The sequence below is a fragment of the Astyanax mexicanus genome, chromosome 14 (genome assembly GCF_023375975.1).
Source record: "Astyanax mexicanus isolate ESR-SI-001 chromosome 14, AstMex3_surface, whole genome shotgun sequence".
Lineage (NCBI taxonomy): Eukaryota > Metazoa > Chordata > Actinopteri > Characiformes > Acestrorhamphidae > Astyanax > Astyanax mexicanus.
Window position 1 is genome coordinate 8046333 of NC_064421.1, and position 21204 is coordinate 8067536.

At 37.6% G+C, this 21204-nt stretch overlaps 1 protein-coding gene across 1 annotated transcript; it reads left to right on the plus strand.

Annotated features, from left to right (window-relative positions):
- The first annotated feature begins 3592 nt into the window (after nt 1-3592).
- kcnk13a (potassium channel, subfamily K, member 13a) lies at nt 3593-20617 on the plus strand. The gene is made up of 3 exons (XM_022673233.2): nt 3593-3674; nt 9129-9558; nt 15555-20617. Exons 2-3 carry the CDS (start codon nt 9219-9221, stop codon nt 16454-16456), a joined length of 1242 nt encoding a protein of 413 aa, XP_022528954.2. The 5' UTR covers nt 3593-3674; nt 9129-9218; the 3' UTR covers nt 16457-20617.
- Nucleotides 20618-21204: the final 587 nt, after the last annotated feature.

Sequence of the window (21204 nt, forward strand, 5' to 3'; positions counted from 1 at the left end):
TTTTTACCTATCTAATTAGTTTGAGATTTTAAGTCATTATTTTGAGATAATCACATTAGTTTTAGATGCTAAATTGTTCTTTTGACATGTTTAATCATTATTTTAAGATGATATCTCATTATATTGAGAAACTATGTCATCACTCTTTATTTAATAGCTTCTTATTTTAACATTATTTCTCTATTTATTTATTTTGTGCTTCTGGGATGAATTATTATTGTATGATAGGGATAATATTTTATACAGTTATTTTAGTACTGTTTTGTATGAACTCATTATGTATGAACTCATTGGCAGAAGACCCTGGGGTTTTGTTTTGTTTCCCACCTGTATTCCCTCCCCCTGCACCAGGATTGGCTCTTAGCTCCCCTACCTAAATATCTCATTAATTTCATATTCTATATTCTTATTTTGGAATATCTCAGTATTACAATATGCTAATCCATTCTTCTGAGATGCTAATTCATTTATAGCGATATTGTGGCATTATAGATACCATTTAATTATTTTAAACACTATTTCATTATTTTAGATACTAAGATTTTTTTTAAATATGCCATACTTTTGAGATTCTAAGTCATTATTTTTGAGATATTTTAAGATACTACTCTTAGTTTTAGATGCTAAGCTATTCGTTTGAGATGGTGAGCTATTATTTTGAGATGTCGCATGACTAGGAGATGCTAATTCTTGTTTTTGCTTTGAGAGTCAGTATGATTATAAATGATATTTTATTATTTTGAGAAACTCTGATTATTCTAATGTATTTGGTCATTATTTAGAGATTATTCTGAGATACTTAAACCTCCTTATTTTGATATGATATTTTGACATTTTATTTTTGCTTCTAATATGAATTATTAGTCAAAGTCAAAGTGGTTTTTATTGTCATTTCAGCTATATACAGAGTACACAGTGAAACGAAACAACGTTCCTCCAGGGACCATGGTGCACATAAACACAGTGTAGACAGAACAATAGTGCAACAGTACAAAAGTGCAGACAGACAATACAACACAATACAGACAAAGAATAATAAATATCAAGACAGTGTGCAAATTATGCAGTGTGCAAAAAGTGTGCAAAAAAGACCAGTGAGGTAGTAATTACCTCTATTACACAGTGTGCAATAGAGTCCAGTGAGGTAGTAGGGTTTTTAGTGCTTTCCATTTTCTGGGGTAAGTGGGGTAAGAGTGTGTGTGCATGTACAGAAAAACCATCAGTTCAGTCTCTGCAGTTGAGGAGTCTGATGGCTTGGGGGTAGAAGCTGTTGCAGAATCTGGTCGTGCTGGACCGGATGCTGCGGTACCTTCTTCCCGAAGGCAGGAGGGAGAACAGTCTGTGTAAAGGATGGGTGGGGTCATTCACAATGCTGGTTGCTTTGCGGATGCTGCGGGTGGTGTAAATGTCCGTGATGGAGGGGAGAGAGACGCCGATGATCCTCTCAGCTGTCCTCACAATACGCTGGAGGGTCTTGCGGTCAGAGACGGTGCAGGTCCCAAACCAGGCAGTGATGCAGCTGCTCAGGATGCTCTCAATGGTCCCTCTATAGAAGAGTGTGAGGATGGGTGGAGGGAGACGGGCCTTTCTCAGCTTCCGGAGGAAGTAGAGACGCTGCTGGGCTTTCTTGGCTGTAGAGCTGGTGTTCAGGGTCCAGGTGAAGTTATCTGCTAGGTGGACACCAAGGAACTTGGTGCTCTTAACAATCTCCACAGAGGACCCGTCGATGTTGAGTGGGGAGTGGGTGTGTTGTGCTCTCCTGAAGTCAACAACCATTTCCTTTGTCTTGTCCACATTCAGGTGAAGGTTGTTGACTGTACACCAGTCTGTCAGCCGCTGCACCTCCTCTCTGTATGCTGACTCGTCGCCTTTGGTGATGAGACCCAGCACGGTTGTATCATCGGCGAACTTGATAAAGCTGTTAGAACTGTGTTTTGCAGCACAGTCATGATTCAGCAGGGTGAACAGCAGAGGACTCAGGACACTGCCCTGGGGGGCCCCAGTGTTCAGTGTGATGGTGCTGGAGGTGCTGCCCCCGAACCGGACTGACTGGGGTCTCCCCGTCAGAAAGTCCAGGATCCAGTTGCAGAGGGGGGTGTTGAGGCCGAGCGAGCTTAGCTTCCTGATGAGGTTCTGTGGGATGATGGTGTTGAATGCTGAACTGAAGTCTATAAACAGCATTCTGACGTAAGTGTCCTTCTTCTCCAGGTGGGTGAGGGAGAGATGAAGGGTGGTGGTGATGGCATCGTCCGTGGAGCGATTGGGACGATACGCAAACTGCAGGGGGACCAGTGAAGAGGGCAGTCGTGTCTTGATGTTCCTCATGACTAGCCTCTCAAAGCACTTCATGATGATGGGTGTAAGTGCAACGGGACGGTAGTCATTGAGGCAGGACACTGTGGACTTCTTCGGCACGGGAACGATGGTGGTGGACTTGAGGCACGTTGGGACAGTGGCGCTGCACAGGGAGATGTTGAAGATGTCCGTGAGAACATCTGTCAGCTGGTCTGCGCACTCCCTGAGCACTCTGCCGGGGATGTTGTCTGGTCCTGCAGCTTTTCGTGGGTTGACTCTGCGCAGAGTGTTCCTCACATCCACTGCAGTCAGGCACAACACCTGCTCGTCCGGCTTGGGCATGGTCTTTCTCACCATCGTGTTGTTTTGTGCCTCAAACCGTGCATAAAAGTTGTTCAGGGCATCAGGGAGGGAGGCATCACGTTCAAAGGTACGTGCTGGGGATGTTTGTGTAAACAAGATCCAGCACGCTCGCTCCTCTCGTTGCAAAGTCCACACGTTGATGGAATTTAGGGAGCACTTACTTGAGATTTGCGTGGTTGAAATCTCCGGCGATAATAAACAGTCCGTCTGGAGTCTGGAGGACTAGTCCGGCTAGTCCGTCTAGGCCTTTAGCCTCTTTCCGCGCTTACGCTTACGCTCGCACCGCTTGCGATGGCACTTCCGCTGGGCTCCGGCGTCAGGAAACACCGCGGGCTGGCGGCCTGGGTCTCTTAGCAGGCTAAGCTCAAGTAGCGTCTGCAGAACCTCGTCCGATAGCGTGTTTTCTGGCTGGTTTCTCCACTGTAGCAGGGTCTGGCGGTGGTAGAACATGTGCACGGGTGTTCCGATGCACATATTTGCAGGAAATAAACGGAAAAAACGACAAATAGTAACACAAAAGCACCATTTAACAGACCCGGAGCGGCCGCTGCGTGTTAACGCGCCGCCATCTTGGGTGGGTGAAATTAATAATAATTTATACAGTTATTTTTGTACTGTTTTGTATATGTCGTTTTTTTTTGTATGAACTCATTGGCAGAAGACCCTGGGGTTTATTTGTGTTTCCCACTTGTATTCCCTCCCCCTGCACTAGGATTGGCTTATAGCTCCCCTACTGCTTTTCTATGATTGGCTAGAAACTCATAATGTGCAAGAACTCTCAGCCAGTCTTAGCGCTGGATACCCACAGCCAATCCCGTCTGTGGGGGGCGTGGCTTGTCTGAAAACGGATGGGGCTGCTGAAAGTTTGTGTAGAGAGAGAGAGAGAGAGAGAGAGAGAAAGAGAGAAAGAGAGAGAGAGAGAGAGAGAGAGAGCTGCCGCTCCGATCAGCTGAGCTTCAGTCGAGCTGCAGGAGTTCAGGCTGAGAGATGCGCTCTGATGGATCTTCTGATCACAGGTGGGAGAACAGATGCACGCGGGCTGCATTTGCATAATCTATAACTGCTAGGCACGTGCCACTTATAGATAAACATATGCATGATGTGCATGAGCTGAATCTAGACGTGTCTGTTAATGCATGTGCATGTGCATGTTCTATATGAGATCTGACATCTGCACAGTTTATATACACGAGCCGAACTGCAGGGCTGCTGCTGCTGCTGAACATATACTCTGATTATATTCTCATATGTAATATAATAGGCATGTCACATATGATAGCAGAGAGAAAATTGGATAAACGTTGGTTTTCTGGTTGCATTACGTCTTTTAAGTTTGATAATGGAAAAAAACAACCTTAAAACAACCTTTATTTAACATTGCATTGGTTAGTGTTGAAATTCAGACATTGAATAAACGTTTATTTAAAGGTTTTGAGTTATTGGGGCTCTGAATCTACAATCACAATGCTTTCAGAAGAAAGGGGCTCCCCCTGATAATAATAATTATAATAATAATAATAATTGTGGTAGTAATAATAATAATACTAATTATTATTATTATTATTATTATTATTATTATTATTATTATTATTATTATTATTATTATTATTTAAATGTCAAATTCCACACTGTAAGATTACAGTAGAAACGGATACAAACAAGATATATATATACATATTTAATGTAGGTAAAGTTTAATACAAACGATAGTGCTGAATCAATGTAAAATCAATGTGCATAAATAAATCAGTTCTTAATCTTGTTTTAATGCATTGCAAAAGTTTTTTGTAGAAATACATAAATACAAAAATAAGATAAAAAATTATATATAGCCTTTATTCGTAACACATATTAGTTAACTAGACATATTATATGAGCTATATGCATACCTAGTATTAAACATTATGTAAACTAGTCCAAGACTAAGCATCGCTATGAATAAGGATTCTCCATTGAAAGAGATATACTGTGTATTCTAAGACTTGGCTTAATCTTTTAATCTTTGCCTGGGAAAACATTCCTCTATGAAATAAACTGATAAGTATCTATATCTGCAGATTTCAGATATGTTATTCTCTATAGAGAGAAAGAGTATAAGAGATCGATCTAGACATAGACCTAGACACATCTCTGTGTGATAAAGCCAGACATATGTCTTTAGACATATAACATATATGAAAAAGTCAATAATTATATGTATACAAGTTTAAATAATATACCTTTAAATGGGGTGAAATAAGGACATGTGGTTAGATGGAACAGTAAGGCGATACAAGGTTGATTTTCTTGCTAATAATCAAAATGAGCACCTTCTCTATTACAGAAACGGATCATTGGCTATTCATGGGCTATTTGTTTGGCTGTATCGGCAAGAAAGCTAAAAAACTCAGTCACACTTAATTCATCCTATATAGTTAAACTGGTAACACTAGTTGCAATAAGGGTACATTAATGTATAAATAACAGTACTTAAGACAGTATATCTCAACTAATTCCTCATTTTACATTAGTTAAGACATGAATATTTTAAACTAATGTCTCAATTCATCCTTTACAATATTCTAAAATTTAAGCATGTTAAATAATGTCTTAGTGCTGATTAATAATTAGATGAGACATCACTTAATCATTTGACAATGTTAAGTACTCTTATATGTGAAATTTATATATTCAGCACAATCTCTATGTGCTTAACCCTAAAGTGGTCAATATCTATTACATTTGAACTGCTTGAATTTTTGCACCAGGAGTAAAGCAGCATAAAGTTATCCAAAAGCAGTGTGTAAGACTGGTGGAGGAGAACATGATGCCAAGATGCATTAAAAAACTGTGATTAAAACCAGGGTTATTCCACCAAATATTTATTTCTGAACTCTTAAAACTTTATGAATTTGAACCTGTTTTCTTTGCATTATTTAAGGTCTGAAAGCTCTGCATCATTTTTGTTATTTCAGCTATTTCCCATTTTCTGCAAATAAATGCTCTAAATGACATTTTTATGATATTATTATTTGGAATTTGGGAGAAAGGTTTTCTGTAGTTTACAAAATAAAATAACAGTGTTAATTTTACTCAAACATAAACCTATAAATATCCAAATCAGAGAAACTGATCCCTCATTCTAAATACTGTATTTGTGCTCTCCCTAATATGAACAGCCTAAATTAGCCAAATGGATAGTGTATGAATATTCGACAAATAGGGCTGGATCATAATTTGAAATTAGTATATATATATGCTACTGAGATAGAAAATGTTTTAATAACAGTGATATGACTTTTAAAGGTGGGTCCAAACTGTCCTCAAGCTGTTTTTTTCTGTGCCTTTTTATATAGTAGTTTATGGGTGATTCCATATAAGAAACAGGTGGGAAGGGTTACTGCCTGTATCACCCCCCCAATAAGCTCCGCATACAGTCAATCCTGCTGTCAGCTATCCTGCTGACGGTCTTCCTGTCTTCCCTGGACTCCAACTGCTCTATTCACAGTAGTCACTGTCTTCAGATGTCTTTCAAAATGACAATGCCAGGATTCATAAGGTTCATTTTATAAAAGAGAGCAAGGTTCAGGGAGCATGAGATCATCATTTTCACACAGGTATTGGTCACCACAGAGTCCAGACCTTAAGCCTATTAAGAGTCTTTAGGATGTGCTGGAGAAGATTTAGTATTTAGCTTCAGAATCAGTTTTTTTGATTTTGCTATTTATAGGTGTAGGTGTAAATATTGTTGTTTTATTCTATAAACTACAGACAAGATGCAGAGCAAGTTCATATTTATAAAGTTTTCAGAAAGAGTTTAGAAATCAATATTTGGTGGAATAATCCTGGTTTTTAATCTCAGTTTTCATGCATCTTGGCATCATGTTCTCCTCCACCAGTCTTACACAATGCTTTTGGATAACTTTGGTGCAAAAATTCAAAATTCAGCTTGATTTGATGGCTTGTGATCATCCATCTTCCTCTTGATTATATTCCAGAAGTTTTTAATTTGGTAAAATCAAAGAAACTCATCATTTTTAAGTGGTCTCTTATTTTTTTTTCCAGAGCTGTATTTAGCTCAGTCACTTTGTAGTCTTAATAAAATTAAAAAAATGTACATTGATTAAGTTGATAAGCAGATAAAACATGACATATCTTGGGTTTATTCATTAGAATTTTGTTTAGATTGCATCTTCTTTTTTTTAAGTGATATATTGTCCACCCCTGTTCTACTAGTACCACATCAGTCATCACTGCTACCCCACTGGCTAATAACAATAATCAACTACTGCAGGTTCTACTACTAAACAATTGATAAAATCAAGGAAAAACATCATCATTATGTGATCTCTTATTTCTTTCCAGAGCTGTGTATCCACAAATGCGTAGTCTAAATGATTTAGTCAATGCAACTTCTGTATATGCTTAGTTGGCATATGCTCAGTCTGTGCATTTTAAACTCACTCACTTATATAATCTAAATGCATGCCTGTTATTGCTAAACACATACAGCTATACTGTGTGCCTACTATTGCCATGCACATGCATAATAAATATTTGCTCAGTTTATGCTTGCTTATATTGGCAAACATTTGCCTAATCTGTATGCTAAACATGAATGACTGAATCTGCTGAAACATATGGGGTTAGTTTTCCAGACAGGGATTAAGCCTAGTTTTGGACTACACTGAATTTTGAATGGTCTTTTTCCACTGAAAGGAAAACAGCAGTCCAGGAATGCCTGTCCACGAAATTGATCCTTAGAATGATAATCCAGATAGCAAGAATCACACTGAATACCTTAAACTAAGTTGCATCAGCCCAGTTTGTATCTACGAGCCATATCTTACACCCTGTGCAAGGCACTTCACAATGCTGATTGTAATCTTACACCCCACAACAGTTTATTTTCACGTCTGCATCCTTTAAATGGAAAAGACGCTTGTGAATGTTTATACATTATGGGCATCGCAGTCTGAAATGAGCTGTATTCAGGTATATTTCTGGCGTATTGCTATCTTTAGAACGCTTTACATCGCATATACGCACCCACTTGTTCCACACAAGGACATGCAGCAGTGCACAAACCCAATTTTCACAGTAAGCCGATACATTTACACTCATGAGAAGTGTAGAAGTGATGTGCTGTTAAAATACCAATCCGAGCACAAGCAAGTCAGAGCACACCTGGCTCTTAAAGGAAATGGCAAGCAAAATGCAGATTGGATTAATTCACATTTCGCCATTTAGTACATGCCTTTGAGTCATACTTTTCCTGTCGTTGTGATAGCGAAGACGCACTGATACACCCTAAATCAAGCAGCACGGTGCGTAATTGATTATTCACCTAAAGATTGCTAAAATAGGGCTCTTGGTCTGATTCTGGCCCAAAGGACGAATTAACATTGCTTTTCCAACACCTTAGTTGCTGATAGGGGTGTAAGAAATATTGATATATTGTAAGGTATTATAAGGTATTTTGTTTTGCAATACTGTAGGGATTTTCAAAAACACAATATCAATAGTATTATTAGTTTACATTTAAAGATTGGTGTCAGACAGTGGTTCATTTAGCTTTGTGTTTAAGACCCTCCCCCCCATTAGAAAGCAGTGTTGTACTCTATTGTTAGATCCAACTGGTAGTCTTTTCTTTTAATCAGATTTTTTAACACTCATCGCAATGTATTGTGATACGTATCATATTGCCAAGTTCTTGTCAATACACAGCCGCAGTTGCCGAGTATAATATGGAAATCTGTGCTGGTTGTGCCAATTCCTCGGTTGCCAAATAAATAAACCACATTTGTTCCAAATCTGCATGTCTGATTAAATTGAGAGACCACTTCAGTTTCTGAATCAGTTTCTCTGATTTAGCTTTTTATAGATATATGTTTGAGTAAATTTAACATGTTTTTTGTATAAACTACAAACAACATTTCTCCCAAATTCCAAATAAAAATATTGTCATTTAGAGCTTTTTAGAGCAGAAAATAAGAAATGGCTAAAACAACAACAAAATAAAAGATACAAAGCTTCCAGACAAGTTCATATTCATAAAGTTCATAAAGAGTCCAGAAACCAATATTTAGTGGAATAACCCTGGTTTTCATTCACAGATTTCATGCATCTTGGCATGTTCTCCTCCACCAGTCTTACACACTGCTTTTGGATAACTTTATGCTTCTCACTCCTGGTGCAGAAATGTAAGCAGTTCAGCTTGGTCTGATGGTTTGTGATCATCCAACATCCTCTTGATTATATTTCAGAGGTTTTTAATTTGGTAAAATCAAGGGAAAACATCATCATTAAGTGGTCTCTTATTTTTTTTCCAGAACTGTATACAGTATCAGCTGAGCTTGGGCAAATTATTCATGCAGTCTGGGAAATCTATGCAAACCAAAATGTATGCTCTGTCATGTCTGTGAAAATCCACCTTTAGGATCACTGTGTGTCTGACCCATATATTCTTTCCTTTTGTCCGAAAACTACAGATTCCATCACACGTGAAGACCACCAGTGATGGCTAGCACGCTGAGCTGTAGGATGTGGACCCCCCCGCTGTGTCCTGTCACGGCCGGGACATGATGGCATGCCGAGGGTCAGGCTGCTCGGGCTTTGCCCCCGTGAGCCAGGACACAGCGCGGTTCGCCATGCTGGCACTGCTCATCCTGCTGTACCTGCTGTGCGGCGCCGCCGTCTTCTCCGCCCTGGAGCAGCCCAAGGAGAAGCAGGCCAAGGCCCGCTGGATGCAGAGGTTCGAGAACTTCAGCCAGAAGCACAACCTGAGCCGGAGTGACCTGGAGAGCTTCCTCAGGCACTATGAGGAGGCCAGCATGGCCGGCGTGAGGGTGGATGGACTCAAAGCTCGCTGGGATTTTCCTGGAGCGCTGTACTTCGTGGGTACGGTGGTGTCCACTATCGGTAAGCTATAGCCTGGAAGAGGCAGTGGGGGTGCCAGTGGAGTCAATACTGGCTGGTTGGGCCTGTGCACTCAAAAAATGATGCCTAAAATTTACTTAAAAAAACGTACATTTACGTAAATTTAATTTCAGATAAATTTAAGTAACTTCAACTCGGTTTCAAGACTTTAATGTTACATAGAGTGAATAAGTGAACTAAACTTCAGTCAATACTTTCTTTTAGTAAACTTTACTTCATTTCTTTGTGTGGTATTTAAACATTCATTTTGAGACCCATCCATACACCCTGCTTTTAAGTGCTTTAACTTATGATAATTGATAACTAAAAAAAAGGCGGGAACTCACAGAAAATCACAGAAATAATAATGAACATGACTGATATTTTACACTTGAACCTATTCTACACTGTAAACCCAGAAGTTGTTTGAACTCCAACATAAAATTGGAGATTTTTAAACAATACTCAACTATTTTGAGTTAGTTGAACATTCATGGGCACGTATACATTTAAACTGAGATCTTTGAGTTGAACCAACTTATAATAACTGAGTTTAGTCTGTTGCCATTAACAGCTTATTTTCCATTGCCTTCTGTCACAATCGATTTGCATACTGGGTGTGTCCCCCAATTTCTGGCACTCACTATCAGTGTGTAGTGATTCTCCCGGGGCTACCTTAGGTAAACTTGTAGATCACCTATTATAAAAAAATGCTTGGCCTCTGTGTTGTAGGCTGTAAGAACGAGCATCATTTACTGAGCTGCAGTAACTCTGTGTTCTCTCTGTGCTCTCAGTACTTTTAATTATTAACTGTTTTCTTTCATCTACTTTTCTATGAGTATTTAAAAAAATAGTTGAATGAAACCAGAAAGAAGACTAAAAAGAAGTTCAGGAAAATATTCATTTTAAATATATATATATATATATATATATATGTATTTGTTAAGTTCACTGTATTATATTACTTGAACTTAAAATTTATTAGGTAATCGGTTACAACAAAATTTTGAATTTAGTCAACTTATCGGGTTTTACACACTTTAAAAAAACAACTTGCATTTACAGGCTATTTAAAGTAGAAACAACTCAAGTAAACTGTGTAGATTTAACTATGATTTGAGTACACTTAAATAGAGTGAACTTAACATGAAAAATATAATATATATATATATATATATATATATATATATATATATATATATATTGGTGATGGAAAACACAGGTGCTCCACTGACTGATTAAACCATGACAACAGTCAATCGTCAGAGTCCATTTCTATAGGTGCACTCACTCGCACACACCCCCACTCCTTAAACACACACTTTTAACTCAACATGACTTTTAACTCAACAATAAACAGAATAAAGAATAAAATAACATTATTGTTCCTTTAAATGAGCTGCTGGTGTTTCTTCATAGTGTGAACACGCAGGTTAGTATCCTCTGCTGAGACACACAAAAGCACGGCACTGTTAAGATATTAACGCACCAAAGTCAGAGCTCACCTGCCTCTTAAAGGGAATGACAAGTGACACACTGATTGGTTTATTTCACATTACACCCCTACCCCCAAAACACACCCATGATTAATTAAGATAATTAGTTCATGCCTTTTGTGCGTTTTGATACCAGAGACACACCAACACAATATCAAGCCCTAAATCCAGCTGCATGATCCACAATTGACAACAAGGTCACAGGTACAGACATATGTGAGACAAGAGACACAAGACAAAAGTGCAATAGAAGAGTGAGAGTGTACCAGTTAGGTTTGATGGATAGATTAAAGAGGCAATGATAGTACCAGTAAAAACAGAACATGTATAAACAGTAGTGCAAATATATAGGTATAAAAGCTCAAAGTAAAAGTTAATGAGTGCATATAGTAGGGGGAATTAAAGTGGCTATGACAGTGCCAGTGTAAGCAATAGTGCAGGTATGGGGTGTGTCTAGTGGGCAGTCACACCAGAGAAAGCATGGCCAGTTGTGCTGTCTCTTAGACTCCAGCTGCTGATGCATGACCCAGCATATGTCCAACAACTGTATAGCTCTTTTTTAATGACCAACCATAGACTTTTATGTCTTTAGTTTGCCCAGTTCTCACATGTGGTGTGACTCAGCGAGCATGCCCTGCTCAACGTCTGTGATTCTTGTCTCCACAAGACGTATGTTGAAGTCTTAGTCTGCTGAGTTACTTGGAGCCGAGGATCAATATAAAGGTTAATCACGCCTACACAGCTCTATTATAAAAGCTCTATTATAAGCATGGTTCTTTATAGACCAAAAATGAGTTCTTTTATGGGATCACTCAAAAAAAAACTATTTGAAGCACCTTTATTTTTGACTCTGCACACTTGGTGATGGTGCAGAATTAAATTGTGTGGAATAGCATTAGCAGCATTATGCAGCATTATGCACTGTATGGATGGATGAGGTGAATTTGCTTGAATAAAAAATAAAAAGCAATATGTTGAATATGTAACGGGAATAAAATATATCTGAAGTAAGCCATTTCATTTAAGTAATTGAAAATTAGATAGAGATTATAGACAGTATATAGATAAACAGTATAGAGTGAACAGTTCAGCACACAGCCAATACAGTGTTGCTTGCTCTTACAGCCTACAACACAGAGGCCAAGCATGTTAATCATAATATACAGTATCATCTACAACTTTATCTAAGGTAGACAGGGGAGAATGACTACACACTGATGGTGAGTGTCAGAAACAGGGGGGGACACACTCTCAGTATGCAAATAGATTGTGTGAAAAGCCAACAAAAAAGAAGCAATCAATGGTAACAAGCTAAACTCAGCTATTATAAGCTAACGTATAAATTATACATTAAATTAGACCTCATTTTGAATGTATATGTAGCCACAAATATCCAAGGTAGTTGAATAATGTTTGGAAATATCCAATTTTACATAAAACTGACTTAATGTATTTGAGTTCAAGCTAATTGTGGACATTTTGCTGGCTTCATTTAAATGTTAGAACATGAATTTCTTATTTTAGCCGTTTCCTTCATATCTAAGGCAAAATGATTATATACACATCCCCCTTCTCACAGGCTTCACAGTAAAACCCCCAGTGTTAAATTAACACTTATGGTGCTCATTTCTTGCTGCACTTCTATAAACACAGTAGTGTTAAATTAACCCTATGCGAATTGATGTGTACGTATATTACATTGATGTCTTTATTACATACATTTAATATGCATGTACTATTTTACAGTAGGATAATTATAATTCTTAAGCCTAAAATTACAGTGATTTAGAAAAGAGTGGACAGAAAAAACAGGCTAGGAATGTGTCACAGTTATCACAAATGACATTTGCTGCATCACAGTGTAATTTCCGGAGCAGTAATGCATATCAATTAACTGCATATTTGATGATACAGAACATAATTTTACTGGTTTAACTGGGCTTTAACTGGCACAGTGTGTGGAACGTGGATATATATATCCCATCCCATTTACTGTTTTCTTGATTTATCAATGTAATAACCCACTGTTATCAGTAAAAAACATACAAAAGTGGTGTATATATTATGTTATGTTATTTATCATTGAAACATTTTTGAGACATATTATTTACATTACAATTTAGTCATTGCTGATATTCAACAATACAGTACAAGTACAGTAAATTAATGGCAAAAAATAGCAATTAAATGATTGCAAAATTATAGCTAAGGGAAGTTAAGGAAAATTACAGCATATTACTGTATAATAATAGTAGTAATAATAATAGTAATTTACTCTGTATTACAGACTACCGGTTTTAGCACAAATAAATACATTATAATGCTTAATATAATACTAATTGTTGTTTATAATGACCAGAGTTGGAAAGTAACTAATTACATTTACTTTAGATTTACTAGTAGATTTTATGAGTAATTTGTCATTTTTAAAGTAGTTTTTAAATTGGGTAATTTTACTTTTACTCAAGTTCATTTTGACACAAGTAATTTACTTCACTACATTGGGAAACTCCCCTATTACTGAGTAAAATTAAAATGCTTTTTAATGGAGTTTTGTTCTCCATGGCAGCACAGCTGAACTTCTTCCAGCCGTGTTTATTACGATTAGCGAGAGATAATGACCATATGTAATTTAAATGTTCATTTTTTGGAGATGCAAGCATTTGCATTACGATATCTGCAATAAATATGAATTGAACTATTAATGAAAATATGCATAAGCTACAGAACATTATGAATAGATATATGTCGCCCAGCAACACTATATGGACAAAAGTATTGGGACACCTGCTTATTTATAATTTCTTCTGAAATCAAGGCTATTCAAAATTTGGTTATTTTGTTGGAGAAACTGTCTCTTCTGTCCAGGGCAGACTTAATGTTAGATTTCAGAAAACTGCTGTGAATATTTGATTATATTCAGCTTTAAGATCATTAGTGAGGCCAGGATGTTGGATGATCATTACCCCATCTCATCCCCAGCTACTTACAGCTTAATATTGGGGGCTTTATTTGCCTCTAGCTCATACCTGGATGTAAGCCTGGTGAAAATAGGTTCATGTTTCTTTATCTGCTCCAGAGAGTCCTCTTCTTTCTGCAGTACGTCTCTGCAAAGACTAGACAAGTTGTGTGTGTGTATTTGCACATCTCAGCAATGGGACATCAATGAGTTCATCTTAAAGTAGATAAATGCATTCATTAGAAGGAGTGACGGTAACACTTATTTATCATCATGGATATTCATATTAAAAAATATTAGCAAATCATTACCTCATCAGAATAGTAAATACAAATTTTAAACCAGACAAATGTTCATCAATTGCAGTACCCATTGCCAGTGTTTTTATTAGTATTTACAAATGTGATGTGCAACTTTTTAGTTTCTAAAAATGTAAAAAATAACAGTTATTAATCATTAGTTATGGGTATATTAATGAAAGTTATTATAAAGTGTTACCGGGGTGACTACAAGCATTTTGGACATGTAGTGTTTATTATATTGATATTATTTCCTATTAAAAAACTCATTATTGTCATTATTAACTCATTATTAAGGACAATTCATGCCAGATTCTACCGGTCATGATCACTGCCACCCACTGCACTGCCACTGTGGGACGTAACGTAATGCCTTCAATAATGTGTATTCACAGTACACACAGAACATTGTGGATCAGGGAATGTTAAATGCCTGCATAACTACATAAATTAATTTATTAATTAACCATCCTGTTTTGTTCTGTGTCAAATTGACCCGTTTTAATTTTTTTGAAAATTAAAGAAAAATAGTTAAAAGTATTTTTTTTCCTGCCTTAATTAGTGTAATCAACATATGATATAAAAATGGTTCATCTCACATACTAGCAAACACCCCCTGCAAAAACTAAAACTAAAACTAACTAAAAACTAAAAAACTAAAACTTTGTTTTATTTGTTGGTCTTTTAAAAGCAATAAAGTAGTAAAACATTTAAAAAAAAGTTTAAACATGTGTAAATAAGTAAATTATACTAATTGAATCATTACCTTTTAGAAGTAAGAAACACTATTGCACTAAATATTGATAGTATAATTAGTAATAGAGTTAGTAATTCACACTGCTTGTTAGGATTTTTTTGGTTTTAAACATCTTTTGAATAATTAAACATGCACCGGGTCAAACTGACCCAGAAACATCATTACTGTTTCTGACAAATAAACATAAACATACAATAAGTCAGTCTAAGTAAAGCCATTTAATTTTATGTTTGAAAAAGGTAATTTAGCTGGGTGTTGCTGTAGTTAATTATAGTGTTGGGTCATTTTTTTTTGCCCCAGGATAACTCACAATGTTGAAGAAGTGAAAGAATAATTCATGATGATGCAGATTTCCATATGGGTAACTTAGCAACAAATCCAGTGTGATATTTTGTAAACCACATGCCCAGATTTAAAGCGTTCAGTGTGGTGTTTTTAATGCTAATTGCCACGGTCACTAAGTCTCCTCCTTTACTCTCACCCTCCAGGCTTTGGGATGACCACCCCAGCCACGGTCGGCGGCAAAATCTTCCTGATCTTTTACGGACTAATTGGCTGTGCGGCGACTATCCTGTTTTTCAACCTGTTTCTGGAGAGAATTATAACCGTGCTGGCCTTCGTGCTCAAGTCCTGCCATGAGGTTCAGCACCGGCGCAAAGGGGTGCTACCTCACGACGGAGGACAGGGACCAGGGGACACGCGGCACCGCGGGGAGGACAGTTTAGCGGGGTGGAAGCCGTCGGTCTACTGCGTGATGCTGATCCTCTGCGTGGCGTCTGTGATCATATCCTGCTGTGCCTCGGCCATGTACTCCTCCATGGAGGGATGGGCGTACTTGGACTCTCTGTACTTCTGCTTTGTAGCTTTCAGCACCATCGGCTTCGGGGACATGGTCAGCAGTCAACGGACCTCCTACCAGAGCCAGACTCTCTACAGCCTGGGCAATTTCTTTTTTATCTTGATGGGCGCATGCTGCATTTATTCGCTCTTTAACGTCATATCCATTGTCATCAAACAAGTCCTCAACTGGCTTCTGAAGAAGCTGGAGATACCCTGCCGACACTGCCCCAGAAGATCTATGAGGCCGGGCAGGAACGCGGTGGTACCCGGCCACTTCCGGACGCGCGTCCGCAACATCTCCATAGATACGGACGCCGTGAACGAGAGTGAAACAGACGGCCGCAGGATGTCCGGGGAGATGATCTCCATGCGAGACTTCCTGGCCGCCAATAAGGTCAACTTGGCCATCATGCAGAAGCAGCTTTCGGAGACGGCCAACGGCCATCCACGACCATCTGGCTCCTCCAACCGGCACAATGATTTCTCTGGTGGAGTCGGAGCTCTGGGCATCATGAACAACAGACTGGCTGAGACCAGTGTGGACAGATAAGTCCGACATGACTGCTGAAGAAAACTGTGAGGCTGTATCGTACTGTTCATGCTGCAGGTTCACGTACAGAACCTGCTATAGGGCAGTTAGCCAATTCTCTGCCTTTTTTATTTGTGAACCTGTGCAGTACTGTAGCTAAAAAAAGCCTCCATAGCTGCTATAAATGCGTGAAACATAAGTGGAACAGAAGCTCAGGTGTGGTTAGAAGAGGCTTTGCTGTATAACAGTAGGCAGAATAATGCTGCATTCCATTTAAACTTAAATCGGATGGCAGAATTTCTGTGTTTTAAGTAGAAATGTAAAGATTTCAACTGTAACACCCTCACAACCTACGTAATTAAGCCTTAAATAGCATGTTAGCCTCGTTACTAACAGCCATGTTAAAGCCGCAAAGTTCACATCAGCTGGATTCTGCAGAATTTAAGTGAGTGAGCTAATAGTGGTAAAGCTAATAACAAACTTTGGCAGATTTAGAGCGCGACTGTCAGCAGAGATGCTGATGCTGTTTTTCTGAGCTGGATTACTCGCTGACAGTTGTTGACAGTGTCAATGAACCTTGCACTCATTTAGGGGGTATCCAAAGTAATCCTACACTGCCTTTTTCTAATTCCTCCATTTGCTCCATTGGCTTTTGGTCCACCAATACTGATAAGAAGCAAATCTACACAGTATGCTAACCATGTGTTTTAATACTATGGTATACTATATATGGTATTACTGCTGCAACCCTACACACAAGTCAGATTTTCTACTCAGAAAGTTCAGAATCCAAGATGGCTGCTCTGCAACTCAACAGTAGTAAAATCAGCAGCTAGTATTATGTATTAAATACAGTTTATTAACATTTCTATCTATTTGTATCACATTAAATAAGCTGTACACTCAGTACTGTCCAACTTTTATATGTGGACCATGTTTTCATGGTGTTCAATTACAACAACCTGGGACAATGCTAACAATGCTAACATGGAGCATAAAAATTTGAAGATATGTTGGTTAGATTCAACATAAAACACTGGAAAATGATGGTTAAACCATTTTTGGTCAACTTTAGCTTTAAATTCTTTAGCTCAATGTTTGTTTTTTTTTTTTAATGTACCATTATCTCATTGTTTAACTGTTATATCACCCAACTTTCAAGCTAAATGAAATGCAGCATTAGTCTCTTTCTACTACAAGTGTATATAAAGTTGGGTTCGGCAGTAAGCTGAACTAAGCCTTTATAAAGTCTGGAGACCAATGATCAGTGTTCCTCACTTCCACTCTTCCTCTAAGAAGGTTTAATCTGCTTGCCTGGTGGCCATTATATCGTAAACTCTGTTAGAACTACTGCACTTTGAAATGAATAACGGTTCGTTTACACTCCCTTTACATACAAAAATGGATATGTTCGTTTTAGACAGAAAAACCTTCAATGCCCTCCTGCTTCTACTGTATGTGTGCTTTACATGGATGTTAAACAGTACATCCACTAGAAGGCAGTTTATAGAACCAGAAGTTTTTTTAACAAGCAACTACAAACATGGTGACGGTAGAGCAGGGTGTGATAATAGCTGTGTCCAAACGTTGAGGGTGCAGCTGATGTATCCTTCCAAGCCGATGGTTACCCACAGTTCCACCTAGGGGTGGGATAAGGAAATACCAGGAATTATGGATTTATTGGTGTTGGATTCACAGAAATTTACAACCAATGTTTTTCACTGCAGTTTTACCCTATTTCTTTGATTAGCGCCACCCAGTGGAGTATTGAAGCAGTGACTTTAGTGAGTCAAATGATCAGGGGGGAGAAGTTTGCTCAACTAGTGACTACACTGCCACAAGAATTTCCAGTGATACTGCCCTGTTCTGTCCATATTCATCAGCTTTTATAAAATGTGCACAAATATAAACGAAATACATTCAAAGTATGGACAGAAGGCGATTTATGTATCCATACATTTTTAAAGAAAGTGCACAAATATGGAAAAAGTGAACAAAGATCATGGACAGAAGGCTTGATCTATATCCATAAACGTTCAGAGCATGCTCACAAATACGGACAAAATAAATGCAGAGTACGGACAGAAGGCTCCGACCATTTCCATAAGATTTAAGAGAATTTGTACTAATTACGGATGAAATAAGTGCAGAGTACGGACAGAAGTCTTTATTATTTTTCCAGAGAGTACACAAATATGAATGAAATAATCACAGAGTACAGACAGTAGGCTCTTTCCGTATCCAAAAGCATTCAGAGAGACTGCAGAAATACAGAAGTAATGAACATAGAGTACGGAAATGAAGCTCCATCCGTATCAATAAAATTTTAACAATCTGCAGGAATACAGAAGTAATGAACATAGAGTACTGAAGTGAGGCTCCATCCGTATCGATAAGCTTTCAGAGCATCTGCAAGAATACTAAAGTTATGAACATAGAGTACGGAAATGAGGCTCTATCCGTATCGATAAGCTTTCAGATAATCTGCAGGAATACTGAATTTATAAACATAGAGTATGGAAATGAGGCTCTATCCGTATCGATAAGCTTTCAGATAATCTGCAGGAATACAGTAGTAATGAACATAGAGTACGGAAATGAAGCTCCATCCGTATCCATAAGAATTCAGAGAAACAGCAGAAATACAGCAGTAATGAACACAGAGTACGGAAATGAGGCTCTTTCCGTATCCAGAAGATTTCAGAGAATCTGCAGAAATACGGAAATAATGAACATAGAGTACGGAAATGAAGCTCCATCTGTATCGATAAGCTTTTAGAGAATCTGCAGAAATACAGAGGTAATGAACATAGAGTACGGAAATGAGGCTCTATCCATATCGATAAGCTTTCAGAGAATCTGCAGAAATTAAAAAAAGTAATGAACATAGAGTACGGAAATGAGGCTCTATCCATATCCAGGAGATTTTAGAGAATCTGCAGAAATACAGAAGTAATGCACATAGAGTACGGAAATGAGTCTATTTCCGTATCTAGATCATTTTAGACAATCTGTGAAATACAGAAGTAATGAACATAGAGTACTGAAATTAACTCAATTCGTATCGATAAGCTTTCAGAGAATCTGCAGAAATACAGAAGTAATGAACATAGAGTACAGAAATGAGTCTCTTTCCGTATCTAGAACATTTCAGAGAATCTGCGGAAATACAGAAACAATGAACATAGAGTACGGAAATGAAGCTCCATCCATATCAATAGGCATTCAGAGAATCTGCAGAAATAAAGAAGTACGGAAATGAGGCTCTTCCTGTAACCAGAAGATTTCATAGAATGTGAATGTGAACAAATACAGTCAAACTGAATGCAAAGAATGGAAAGAAAACTCCATATGTATCTATAAGATTCTAGAGAATATTCACAAATACAGAATAAATGAATTAGGAATACTAAAAGAAGGCTTTGTCTGTATTTGTAAGCTTTCAGATGTGCACAAATAGTGATAAAAAAATTAATGCAAACTATGGGCTGAAGGTGCTCATGTTCATATGTTCACACAGTATTTGTTTCCGTATTTAACATTGAGCATAAATGAGCCATAAGGTGAGCCTGACTCAACAAACCATCACTTTTTATGGAGTTTTAGGGCTGCTGTATTAATGATAATTAGTTCTCATGTATTTACATATGCTTGGATGCCATCTGCCACTATTTTTAAGGTGCATACAGTTTTCAGAACATGAGCAATTTGCATCTTCCTGCAGCCGACCATTCTTCTGAAGTACAGTCTAGAGCAGACAGAACAGTAACTGTATAAACTTGAAATAAAAAAAATATGAGCACTAAAAGCTAGAACCACAACTAGACCTCCATTCATTTCCATTTACTTAACACTTGACATTAGTATTGTATAAACTAGATGCTGCTGAATGTCTTAACGGCTGAATTTTTCCATGTTTATCTGCCTGGAGGTTCACCTGCAGTCCAGACAGGTACAGCAGGTGAGACGTGAGCTGGTTCTGTGGGTGGAAACAGTCACAGAAGTGAATATGTGAGGTATGGAGTTACTCTATGGACCATACGTATGTGTGCTAAGTTGAATGTGTATGATGCAGGACATCAGATAAAAGAATATTTTCAGCACTTTGTATTCAGAAACCTGGTAAATTCATGTGAAGAGAAGTGATCTGTGTAGTTGCATGATGAATTAAAGTCTATTTTATCAGTTTTACCTGGAAATCCAAGTCTGATTCTGTCCTTTTCTCTTTTTATTTATTTCACTACAGCAAAACATTGCACAAAATATAAAGGTCAGAGTGACTTTAAACAGATCACGCCTGCTTTAAATTATTATTATATCTTCACTCTCATGCAGAAACCTTGCATTTGCATTTTTCAATTTTTCACATAATATGAATCGGGCAGATGTTTTTTGATATAGTATCTAGATTAAAATGACAAATCGACCAACAGAAATGCTCAGAAATGGCTTAGAATATTAAAAATAGTTCTCCTGTAAAGTGTAAAGTTTCTGTATTTGAAGCAAAGCAATAATGGGCAATGCTTATTTAGTTTAATAAGTGTGTTTAAATCCACTTACTAAGCCGATGAATCTGATTTTGACAATAATCAATTCAACACATTTACATGCACTTTGATAATCCCCAAATATAATAATAATAATAATAATAATAATAATAATAATAATAATAATAATAATAATAATAATAATAATAATAATGGGAGAATTAAAGGGTTATATAAATTAGGCAATAATCAGATTTAACTATTATATATTCTAGTGCATCT